At 41.0% G+C, this 13,147-nt stretch overlaps 1 protein-coding gene across 5 annotated transcripts in view; it reads right to left on the bottom strand.

The window, feature by feature from the left end:
- syt16 (synaptotagmin XVI) overlaps positions 1–13,147 on the bottom strand; it is a 28,975-nt gene that overhangs the window by 4,136 nt on the left and 11,692 nt on the right. For 2 of the 5 annotated variants that reach the window (XM_067478852.1, XM_067478851.1), the window contains exons 2-6: positions 10,910–11,083; positions 7,522–7,752; positions 5,426–5,664; positions 502–963; positions 22–211 (exon numbers count right to left, since the gene is read on the bottom strand). In XM_067478852.1, coding sequence (XP_067334953.1) covers positions 22–211; positions 502–963; positions 5,426–5,664; positions 7,522–7,752; positions 10,910–11,083 — 1,296 coding nt within the window. Of the gene's footprint in view, positions 1–21; positions 212–501; positions 964–5,425; positions 5,665–7,506; positions 7,753–10,909; positions 11,147–13,147 lie in introns of those variants that run through there. The other 3 variants (XM_067478849.1, XM_067478853.1, XM_067478854.1) reach the window with 3 other exon arrangements.

Below are 13,147 nucleotides of genomic sequence, written 5' to 3'. Positions count from 1 at the left end.
TTTCCGTCTTTCATTGCAGACCTGGGGCTCTGTTGATGGCCAGGTTCCTGAAGTGGCTGCCTTTGATGAGCTCCACAGATATGCGACCAGTTGTGGCGTTGTAGGAGAGACCCACCAGCAGCTCGGGGACGCCGCCGTGGGTCAGAGACTGGGTGGACGAGGCACTGTCGCTCTGAGACACAGCGGACAGACTGAGCTGGGAGTCCACGCTCTGAGAAAACACAGACAGGGAGCAGCTTGTGTATTATAACTATATCTTTATGTGAATTATTGTATTGAAAGGTGAGTTCATATTGAGCTAAATTGGTCGGGGCCAGTGTGGCTCAGGAGGTAGAGCAATTGTCCACTGAAATTCCTAACTCTCCCTGGGACATATCAAAGGGTCCCTTTGAGAGAGACACTGAACCACACAATAGTTGCTCAACGTTGTAACTTAACGTGTTTTATTAAAGAAATGTAGTTGTGTTTATTCACCATTTTCTTTGTCTGACACAAACTCACCTTGAGGTTACTTCGAGGCTCCAGTACCAGCGTCGTCTCCATCGTGCCCCCGTCCGGGTTGAGCCCTCCGAGACGCAGCACTTTCTCGCCCATCATGCGCTCACGGGACATTCTGCCCCCGAGCGCATACAACCTGAACCTGATTGCCGACACCTGCAGGTCGGACGGCTCCAGGCGGGAAAAGCGAAACGTCTCGTTGAAATGTGGAAGTGAACCTTTCTGCACCGCTGTCTTGTGGCGTTGTTTCTTGGCGGGCAGCAGGACCATGTGGACCTGCCAGGAGTCCATCCCGCTGCGAGCCTTGTCGGGGATGTCCCGAGCCGCAATCACAGAAACCAGCACCTTCTCATTGTCGGGGTGGTATTCCAGAGAGAGCACCAGGTCCCCACATTTAGAGATCGGGGTTCGAGGGGAAGAGGTGGCAGGTTGTGACGAGACCTCATCGTCAGGGGGCTTTTCTTGCTGAGGAGGTAGAGAGAAAAAGTCAAGCTAAATTACTTCAAATTGAAGTAGTAACGCTTATGTTGTTTATGGTCTTTAGAAACACATGCGTTATCTTATATATAGAAGGTGGTTGTGTCGCGGTTTCCCCCAACCAATGAGCCAATTGGCAACAAGGGTGTGTGCACCAGGGTGACGTGGAATTTCAAAGAATGACTGGGATGCACTGCTTTTTCCCATTAACAATCTTTACGCTGTGACTGGCTGTAGCTTCATACTTAATAACATGTATAGGAGGGGAATTGATCTTCTCAGCTAGAAGGACGTATACTGGTCTACTAGTTGTGTGGTTGATTTTACTTTTATCAGTATATTGTTTCCTTTGTTCAAATATGTTAATTAGAATTTTTGTGCCTTGGGGCTGCTTTGTGGCGCAAGAGCTATTTTCAAACTGAAATTGAAATATATCATTACTTTGATACATTAAGATACAAGATATATTATCATCATCACAGCGTATCGAGTTGTTGTGCTGTCTAACTCTGCTGTGTTTGAGTCCCAGGTGTATTTTGTTTATGAAGTAATTTTAGATCAACTTCCCTCATATTTCTGCAAACTTATTTCACAGATTTCATCTTCTAATTCAAACTTTAGACCACAGAACACAGCGTACAGAAGTATTTTCTACTGCGGCCAGTTGGAAGAGTTTACACAGGACTTAGATGAACAAACTTGGTATCTAAGATTGGCTACAAGGCGATCGAGGTGCAGATGCCATCTGCTGTCTCTTAGACAATAAGTCAAGCATGAGATTCTACCAGGTTAAATACCTCATAGTACACCTGAGAATGAAACACAAGGAGCTGATACTTTATTAAAACTCTAAACTCTCACCCAAAGACCCCATAAATGGAACATGAGTGCTTCTTGCAGCTTCTTGCACAAACCCCAGTGTGCATCTGCAAAACTCCACAATTCTGAAAAAGGCACCAGGTTCACGTATCCAGAACGTATCTCTTGCTGTTTGCAGCCACACCAACCATGCATGGCTCGAACACTGACGTTATGTTACACAGAAGTATTTGAGCAGTACAAAAAGTGATTTATGTAGAACAGAGGAGCTCAATGAAAAGTTGTAATTATTCATGAAAATTCTCCATTTTCATACTGATCACAGACTTTGCTTTTGATGTAACATTAAACACCGAGACAATGGACTGAGGATCACATCATGACAAATGGAGCCTGCTAACATGAATATCTGTACTGCATGTGCTGAGTACATTAACACATTGCACACTGATTGTTGTGGACAGCTCAGGCGTTAAGTGACTCTGGATTGGAAAGACATCAAAGGTACAGGTGACAAAAGATTTAAGGAAAGATCTTCAAAGACACTGATGACACCTTTACTTATTTGTCTTTCTAACATCTGAATGATACCAACCAGTCCGTCTCACACGTCTTGCCCTCACACCAGCTTTGCTGCTGCATCTATTTATAACTGAACACACAAACAGCAGATACACGAATAGAAAGGAACAGAACGTGGGCATTTATTCCTTCTGGCCCACTAGAGTGTCCACTTTTGCCTCGCTCATGCTGTGGGGATGACCAGGGAGCAGTTAGGATTCGGTCACTGCACTAGAATCAATACCAATTACATCTGATTCTTGACAATTGGAGATAAACTAAACTAATCAGAAACAGGTACATTTATTTTTCTTCTCCAGCTTTTTCAAAACTTTTATCAAGAAAAATACATTTTGTGGTTATTATAAATAAGATAAAGATGTCAATTTATGTGTTTTCCACATTTTACAGTTTTAAAGAAAGATTTAATTATAGGTGGCTCATTTTAAAAGACTGTCTTTTCGGTTTTTCTTAATGCAGGCATATTTATCACAGACACTGAGCAGTAATCCTGTCAAAAAGTAGAAAAAGAACCAGCTCCTCCTCCTCCTCCTCCACCTCTTTGCTTTGCAGCCAACTTCAGCCTCATGTACAGTCAGCAAACACAACACCAATTGTTTCGAGTGTTGACAGAACAGGGCAGAGTGTCAGCGTCGACATGGCAACCACGGAGGCGATAAGATAATCACGGAGCTGCTGCTGGTGTCTATTGAACGTGCAGGTCAAGAGGTTAACGCATGAAGAAGAGGAAAACACAAAGACAGACGCTGCCCTGATAACTCGGACAATAGCATCTGACGTTCTTCTATCTAGGTGCACAGCCAGCAGGCATCACTTTCAGGATCCCAGGTTGTAGTAGTTGTAGGAAAATCTGCTTCGTTAGTGGGTTTGTGTCATGGGAACTGTTTCGGTTTTAGGAATCGCTGTGGTTTAGTATAAAAGCTTGAAGGTGAAAACAGCTGTTCCAGTGACTGGCATGTCTACACCTGAAGACTTTCAGCCAGACTTCTGAAAGGCAGCTGTCACACAACACAGTCCAGTTCTCATGTGTAATTATTATTAATGCTAATAAATGTGACCTGAAGTGTATTTTTATTCTTCAGAAGTATTTTCCCTGTATTGTGTATTCGCACAGAGAGAGTCAAAGCACCTTTCATTGCTAGTGGAGAGGTGGCTTTGTGCGTGAGTATCACCAGCAGGAGCAGGGCCTCACTACAGAGAAGTGGAAAAAGGTCCAGCTAAATGCTAATATGCTCTGACACAGTTCAGCTCCAGCCAGGTGAGAACCAATCCAGCAGAAACCAAAGGACGGAGTCACTTTACTTCCTGACTTGGAAAAATGATAAACTAGTCCGTGTAGGAGTTCTAGATGCTTCCTGATTATCAACCCCGTGTGTTTACCACATTGGGTCATGAAATTAGGGGGACAAAAACAAACCACTATTGCCACTATTGGTGGGTGTGTAGCGATGGCAGATACAGTCAGAGCACAGCGTGAATATATGTTGCTCAGCGCTGCACATTCCCACAACCAGAGCTTCGTTAGCACCCAGCTACTGTCAAATACTTTCTGTCCATACGTGTGAAAGCGCCGCGATCCTGAGCCTGGTCACCCCAACAGTTTGCCAGTTTTTACAAAATGGTGAGACCCCCAGGATCCTGCCTTGAACCATGTACTCTACACTGCAGCAGGGCTCCAGTAAACATAGTGGAGGTAACATTCTTATTAGCAGCATTAACTGTGCGGTTATATAACCGTATAAATAAATTGCTACAACACGGCTCTCAGGTTTTCTGCTGCTCCACTGATCCAACCTCATTTGTTATTTATGAAGTGTTTCTAGATATCTGATGTGTGTCTGTGTGTGTGTGTGGGAGGTGTTTACTGCACAGATTGCTCCCAATTTCAAAGTGTGATTTGGCGACTGAAAGGTTGTTAGATTCTACATCCCTGCTCTCCTACACAAACACACACACATCCACAAAAGGCCAGCTTCACATAGAAATACACACAAATACATTGGAATCCACGTTAAGTAGATATATTTATGTATGTATAGTTCATTTACACACACACACATACACAATTCATGGGCTTCTGTTTATCAGCAGCATGGTGGAGCGATAAAGAAATATCAACTATTTATATGAAACCTCAAGGCCTCAGAGAGCTGTGCCTGGTTTGTTTCTTCCCCATATGAACCTGAGATGGTAACATGGCAGTGAATCCTCTCACTGCTGAGTGATAATGATGATACCTCTGCCAAGAATGATGGGCAACAACAGGGCTGCAGTCAGCTCACTGACCCCTTTAAGTAACCCCTGCTGTGTTTATTTCTTTCCTTTGATTTGTGGGGGATTTTTAGGAGCAGAAAAGTGTGAAATGTTCTCACAGGGCTCGTATGTGGACATTGTTTTAATGAAACTCTTCCAGATTGTACCAAAATAAAAGCGCCCCACATCAACCAGCACTAGCACCACACTCAGTGGTGCAAATGTACTTAGTTACTCTCCACCACTGAACAGACTACGACTCCATTTTCATGAGCCTGTCTCTAGATTTATTTAACAGCTTTTATTTAGGGTCACAACTAACAACCAATTATTTTTGTCTTGTCTAAGAGGTAGAGAACAGCAATACATTCAATTAAAAAGAAAAGAAAAGGAAAAGGTCCAGGGTTTAATCAGGGTTCTTTCACAAAAGATGAAATGTGAGAAAATAAAATTTCCAAAAATTGGTCTGGATGCACCGTTCTCAGATTCCCTCATTTCGCACCGTGATTGATGATTTTTACTTCTAACTTTACAGTGTGGTATTTTTACTTTCATTGCAATAACATCTGATTATATCAAACCTTCGGCGTGAGTCCGATTTTATTGATGAACGTTTTATTTCTAGCTATAAGCTGAATTTTACCTTTATAGCATTGCAGCTATTGCAGTACATATTTGAGTCGTCATCAGATGATCAAACCTATTGAAACCCCACAGTTTGACAGAGCATTTCAGACTGTCTGTAAACTGTAAATCAGAAATACTTAAATATCAGTAGCATGTTGGACTGTAGTACCTCAGGGCTCCAAGTAGAGGAGGTGTCCGTGCCGTCATTTTTGGCTTGATCCACGGCCTTCTCTGTATCTTCGCTGCCGTCTGCTGCCTGTCGGTTCATACTGGGCGTGGGACTGTCCCTGGCGCTCGATGCCTTAGCCACCGCGGGTTCATCCAGAGAGAGTACAGATGCCCTCTCATTCTCCTCTACCGCTGCAGAAAGCGGGTCCTGGAAACCCTGCTGGCTCTGAGCCTCCATTTCTGCAGAGGGAAGGCAGCAAGTTAAGAAAGTCAGCATCACACGCTGTCCTAGCTACTGTTAAATCTGTGGCCGTAAGGACAATGTGTTGGTGGGCAGGGGTTTACTCTTGTCCTTCTCAGTTTTCAAAATCCTATTTTTGTCCTCACTCGCTTTTATAGTTTCTGTGTGATTTGTTCTATAAAAGACCACAAATCAACCACAATAAAGGAAAAGTCTAGAGTTAATTAAAATGCAACATACAAGCTTCCCTACTGTTTAGGTAGAGTTATTGTAGCATGAGTCTGCAGACACTAATATCCACTGCACAGGTCAAAAGATTGAAAACCCTTCTACTGCATCTACTTTGCATTTTTATTTATGATCTACAAATATGTTAAAACTGATTATAAGGAGCCATAAAACACAGTTTGAAGTAAAGATAAAACTAAAACACTGTGTTTACAGATCAGTTTGAAAATGGTAGTTTAAATCAATCAGCACTAACCTACCTTTTTTACACTACTCCACTACTCACACTAATCCCACTACATCTAATTAAGGATATGTCTCATAAGAGGTTACAAGTGGCACTGGGTTGACTTTGGTTTGCATTCTCTCCAACTTAACAACACATTATGAATATCAACGGATATCAATGCCAACTGTGGACATGTACAGTTTTTTTGTCTAATGACAACTGGATGATGCTGGATACACAAAAAGCTAACCTGCTGGAACAGGGCTGCCCCCCCCACCACCAGATTTAGTCTCAGAGATGTAGAAGACATTTTGTTAGGGGCTGCTTTGTGTTAACAGAGTTATTTATTGAGTAAACTATGGCTCTTTCCTGAGACACAAACACTCTGAGAACAGGCTGTGCCTGAGAACAATCAATAGAAATTATGTCCAATTCATCATCATTAAGGTCGCTCTGACTGTCGTATCAAAGTGTTCACCATGGCAATGGGTTGAGGTGACTCACTAGCCTGTGTGTGTTACTCTGGTCATGTGGGTTATGTCACTGCACATGTTGGTAAAAATGGAAAATAAATACCAGATGAGACAAACTGACCCCATCCAAACAATGTCACCACCCACCAACAACCAGCTGCCACTTGTCTTTGGCCACTTTTTTTCTGCAGAAACACCTTTTGAGGTGATACAGTGAATTTAGTGACAAACTTAATTATTTTTAACATATAACAGTAACTAACATGCTCATTTGTTTGTAGTTATACTTGTGTTCACTTTATGGATTTAAATTCAATTTTCAAAAATGTTTTAACGCCATTTTTGGTCTTGATTTGGACCCAAGGGAAGTTTCTAGTACTTTCTAGTTGTAGTTCAGCCGCTGAATGCTCCAATCAGTTCACCAGCTAGTCTCTAAATGTGTGTGTATGGTGTAAGTATAAAGCTCTGTAAAATGATCAGGAGCTGCAGATTATGTTTATAATCATTTATGTAAATGTGTGAGAATGTGACAGAGCTGCATGGCTCAGTCATAATCCAGATTACTGTATATTTTGCTGCATGTTAGGATTAATATTAAGCACCATTTTTTTAGGAAGAAAATTTCAGGCACCACATCAGTTAAACCTTTCGCAATTAATGCTTAACATTTAATAACAGAAAAATCCTGAATATGATGCAAAACTGCTCCAGTTCTTTTCCAAAAAACACCCTTTTCCATCTCCTTTATAAATACTCCCAGATTCTATAGGTCTTCCATGGAAATATCAAGTTTTAACAGTTATTTCTTTATTGTAAAGTTTGCGGGAAATACCAGCTGTAAAATATGGGACCTGTAAATTAAGGGATTTGTCTACAACAGACACATCACTAACAATGCTGTAAAGAGTTACATGAGAGATGGAAACCTTCACAGTCTGATGGCTCAGTGCTGCCCTCCTCCTGGTCTGACAGTCGGGTGAATTTGTGACGCCGACCCAATGCCAGCTGTGTGTGATGGGACTGCTGTTCACCCCCCTTTGCAGCTGCTGTGCGGAAACTTTGCGAACGCGATACAGAGATTTCAAACTGTTTCAGGACCTCGTCTTCACTGTTAGAGGAGCTGCTGCCACTGTCGTCATCTTCACCGTAACTATTCACTAGAATGAGACAAACACAGGAAAACAGAAGGTTTGACACACAGGAAAAGCTGGGAGAGATTAGGAGTAAACAAGGAAAAATGAGGACAGGAGAGGAGAGGAAATGAATAAATGTAAAAACTGTAGAACTTTAAAAAGACACAATCACTGCCTGATTTGTGACTCCATAACACTTTTAATTACAGATTGGGATTCATTGTTTGAAATGTATTTTTCTCTAGTGTGCAACAACAAGCAAGCGAATTACAGCTATGAGAACTAAGTGAAATGAATAGATAACAAAACAGAAATGTGGGTTATATTAAATATACTATATAATAGATAAACAAATAACAGGAGCTTCATGGGAGCTTAACATCATGGACAGAGGGGAAATGGATACTATGCTGAAATTATCAAGACTTCCTCGTGTGAGTTTGGCAGTGTCTAATTAAGATACTTATTGCCAATCAGAAAGAGGGGCCAATAGAACCTGCTCACAGGTACAGTATCAGCAGACTGAAATTATTGTGCCTTTATGAAATGTAAATGCTCCTAAAATAAGCAAAGTGCGAACACTTTCTCTTTCTGTCTCACAGCCTGATTGTTAGTGTTACCTCAGAGGTGGGTCACTCCACTCACATCATAATTTGACCATAATTGTATAGCACCAGCTGAATGAGTTGATGTAGTGGTGGAGTGATTACACCCCCCCTTCCCACAGACACATACACACACTTCTGTAAAGTGCAGGTAACCACCTCTACCTGAGCAATTGTCATGGTTACCTAAAGAGCAGGAAGCTGTTCTCTGAGTGGGCGAGCAATGTCTGATTGGTCTGTTAAATTGTTTTCTAAAGCTATTCACAGAGCAAAGAAATGTGGCTCAATGATTATGTGCAGCTGCAATGCACACGCACAGACACACACACACAAGCACGCACGCACACACGCACATGTTGCTGGTTGTAGCTTCTGAACTTTGAGTGTTTGAAGCTTTTCTGTGTGAGACTTTTTAAGATATGAAACCATCTCCTAGAATTAGTGAAACTAGCAGGCACATTTCACAAAATTACAACATTTTGTAAAGAAAAGAAGCAAGTAAACACTCAGCGGATTAATCCCTAAGTTTTTAAAAAGCAATACAAACCCATGCAGAGCTGAGGAAGAATACTTTGACTACTAATCAAAAAACACACAGCCAACACACACAACACCAATGATCAACTGAACTGTGTGTTCAGTTTCAACAACATAACCAGTGAGATGTGTCTGCAGCAACTCACTGAAAAAGTCAGATTGTGATAAAGACACAATGTAGCGGTGGTTATTAAATGTAGCAGTAAAGTAATATGTATGTTAAATCCATATTTTAAAGGTTGAATTTGAGCAAATGTAATAAAGCAAACAGCTGTCACCTGCTGAATAACATAAAGCCCCTTTCAAAACCATTTGGGTAACAGAAAAATGAGGAGTCACCTTCCTAAAACAAGAAAATGAGTTTGTACTTTGTCCAAAATACACTATACTGTTATAACTGTTACAACAGTTTTCAATTAGGCCTATGTCACATTCAAACATTTCCCATATAATCTGACAGTATTTGTGGTTGAAAACACATTTGGTTAGAGCCCCTACCTCAACAGGCGAAGCTCTAGAAGATTTAAAATTATGAATGCTGTGGAGAGTCTCCAAACAGGATGTGCTGTTTGTTCAGGAAAGTCACTGAAAATACCAGAGACTCCACCTGCTGCAGGTGAAGAACCAACAAACCAGCCCAGTGTTTGCTTAGTGTTGTTCTCACTTTCCACCTGGATTCATCCTGCTGGTGGGAATCTGATGGTGAGTACTTTTTTAACCTCAGTGGACCAGTGCACACTCTAGTTATTTTATTTAACTGGGATAAAAAGACCACTGCAGAGTTTAGGCACTGATCTGAAACGACTCACACATGTTTAGCCAGAAGAGAATGAGTGGCAGGATTCACCCTCTCCAGCCCACACAGAGGAAACTCTCACTATTTTAGTAGAATTATTGCCAATGTTTTGCACAGGGTAAAACTGACTAAAAGACATCTTGAAAAAGAAATAAAAACAGAAAAATAAGCAGAAACACTGCTATGTCCCTTTGATGTAGCATTTAGTTAAACTTAAGTAACCTTTGCTTTGGGTGTTTGCATTGTTTGTCAAGTGGGAGGAACGAGAGTTTAACTAGATGACAAAAGGACAGTAAAGAATTAGAAGCTTCAACGTGAGTCTCGTTCTCTCTTTTTCTCTCTTTGCTGAATTCTTCTTCAGTGTTCCGTTGTTAAATACTTTGAACTGTGAGCTGCTGCAGTGCTTTGTGGCAGTCTGTGGCTGACTCACTCAACTCTGTCATACGCACAAAGTCGCCCACAGGAACCACTGTACTGTACAAATACAAGCTCGCCCACGTTCTCCGTGCATTGCTGAGGGGATTAATAGGACTCATAATGCATTCAAGAAGCATAAACTCTCTTTTCAGGTTAAATTGATGAACCTTGACTTGAAATCCCAAAAATGCTCACTTGAAGAAATTTAAAACACAAAGACTTGCGAAGACTCACTGAATTTCAGTGAAAAGCGTTTGAAAAATAGTTTTATTGTCAATTTATGTGAGAGAAATAAGAAGATTAATATACTGTACTGTAATAAATTAAACTTGAGGCGAGCTTGGTCTTTTACCGCAGGAACTTTAAAGCAAACATGAGAAGTTAAAGCTCAACAATTAGAGGCACAACTCAGACGTCCCAACAGGGAAACTGAGTAGACAGAAGTAGACGGAAGCTCCTTTGCCCTGAAAGCAGCCAATTGTAAACCTCCCTTTGGAGATGTCCCACACACATCCAACTGTGAGGACATTGACAACATGCTGAGGGGTTTAGATACCTGATCTGGCAACACTTTAGGATTCCACCACGAGGAGCTCAGGGAGAAGGCTGTACGAGTTTCCTTGGTGTGACCGTATAGACAAGGTGAATGGAAAAGTCATCCAGAAACTATTCAACGCTCAAAGCTACCTAGTCAAGTGTCATGATGGGGAAACCTGTAAGGTTTTTCATGACTCCTATACGTCATCACAACCAAATGGGGAATCTCAGTTTGTTTCAGAATTCATATGACCACTGCAGATCTCTCTTTCAACAGTTCATTACTTACCGAGCCCCTGGCGGATTCCCAGGCGTCCTTTCTTCCGGTGGCCATGTTGCTCCAGGCAGGGGAGTCCACCAACACGTGAAAAACACAGCTTTTTGTTGATGAAGAGGAAGAGGACGGCCAGTGCCACAATGAAGACGCCCACCGCTGACAGGAAGCCGATGGCCTCTGGGGTGACTGGCAGGAGGAGGGAGAGGGGACATACAATGACACACTGATCAGACCACACAAACAGACAACCTGGAAACATGCACGCACACACACACGCACACACACACACACACACACACACACACAGGGTACGCATGGTTTATGTGATACACACAGACAGAATGAGTGATACTTTAGTATTAGAGTTACCCTTAGTGCCTTGCTCAAGAAAGGTGTAAGAACAGCTAGCGTGCAGCTACTGGAGTTACTCTGCACTAAACCAGCAACTCCTGTGAGCAAAAACGTCCTTTTTTTTGCACATTATAACAATTCTGTGCCTTCAACAGAGGGCTGTAGGAATGTGACTGTCATATTTTTGTCATCCACAAGTCAATAGGTTATTTGAATATTTTGGTGAACACAAGGACAAGAGATGTTCATGTTTTATCCTACAAAATACGAGACATTTATTTTAGATTTGATGTTGCAATGTGACAATACAGAGACTGTCAGGAACGTGAAAAGTCGTCATGCCGAGCATCAGGTCACTATAGAGAAAAGGCTTTTGTACTAGAGGCTAGTGCTCTAAATAAAGTTTCAAATTGAAAATGTAATGGTGGTGAGGTGGTCTTAGTGTTTAAAAAACATACAATTTTCTTGCTGAAAAGAATATGTAAGTATGTCATTAAGCTTTTTTTCTACAATAATCCAAAAACCAATGAAAAAAAATGCAGTTGACTTTTTATTGAGGAAACCAGGGAGCTGCTAACTTGTTGGTTGACCTACAAAAATGCATCATCCTTCTGGCACTGTATTGACTGTCTGCTGAGTCCAGCACTGACTTGTTCAGTGTTCTGGCTGATAAGTTAACTACACCATAAATGATTTTTATGTTACATATCCTTAATTACATAAAGCTTTGTTAGCATACGCCAATCAGCCAAATGTTTATTACTACCTGTTGGTTTTAATATAAATATGTATATTATAAAACTATTATGAACTAATAAATGCTGCTGTATCTTTATGGGTTAACCACCTATCAACACATAAAAGGGTTAAAATCAGCTCCACCTTTACCAACAGCGACTCTTTGACCCTCAGTTTTTTATTTGCTGTACATGTTTAATCATAAATACCATAATCACTATTGTTTAAAGCACTTTTGTCTGAGTGAAGTAGTTTTACTTTTGGAGTTTAAATAAAATACTTAAATGTTCTAATATAATTAGGAATATTATTTACATGAGCCGGGGCCAAGGAAAGACCCCCATGTGTGCCCAAAGGCACAGAAGCATTAGGAATATCTGGGTAATTTTAAAGGTGTAATTCATAAGAACAAACCTTTTAGAATATGCACAAAAGAACAACTTTCATAGTGTTTCAATGGGTGATGTGTTATATTTCAGTATCAATCACTCATTAGATATCTGAGAGACACAGTGGCTATGGTATAATTGCTAATGTTCTGTTTCTTAAGGCTTTTACATAAGGGCCAAACCTAAGTGTTATATATTTTTATACATGACGTAAAAGGCAAGAGAGGACTCAGCTGAACAAACATTCAGTTCTAATTGAGCACGTAGATGATAATTCTGAGTGTACTCTATAAACAATCACCAATGTGATTATGGGTATTTGTTGGCCCAAAAAGGTTCGTTCTTTTTATGCAGATAACTGGGCTTCCTCTTTTAATGAAGAAAAATGTCAGAGATTCCCAATTTCCTGACAGGTCTGAGGAGGATAAAGTAAAATAACAGAAGGAAGGAAGGAAGGAAAGGACAGAGACAAATGAGAAATGAGAGCAGAGAAAGATGCTGTAAATAGCAGAGATTGAAAAAATAAAAGACAGGAAAGAAATCACAAGAAAAACATCTAAACCAAAACTGAAGCAAACAATGGAGGGAGAGGTGTAAAGAGAGTGAAGAAATAGAAAAGTGAAAAGCAGCGGAAAAGCAAAATAAAGAGCACGAATTAAGGCGAGAAACTGAGGTCGAGATGAGATACAAGGTGTACTGCTCTGCTCTCAATGAGGCGACTGAGTCTCCTTCAGTACACATGAATAGAAATGCGTATGTGGTGGGGGGGGGG

This window comes from Channa argus, chromosome 16, assembly GCF_033026475.1.
Source record: "Channa argus isolate prfri chromosome 16, Channa argus male v1.0, whole genome shotgun sequence".
NCBI lineage: Eukaryota > Metazoa > Chordata > Actinopteri > Anabantiformes > Channidae > Channa > Channa argus.
The sequence above is the reverse complement of the archived record's forward strand: the minus strand, read 5'-3'. Positions and strand labels throughout refer to the sequence as shown.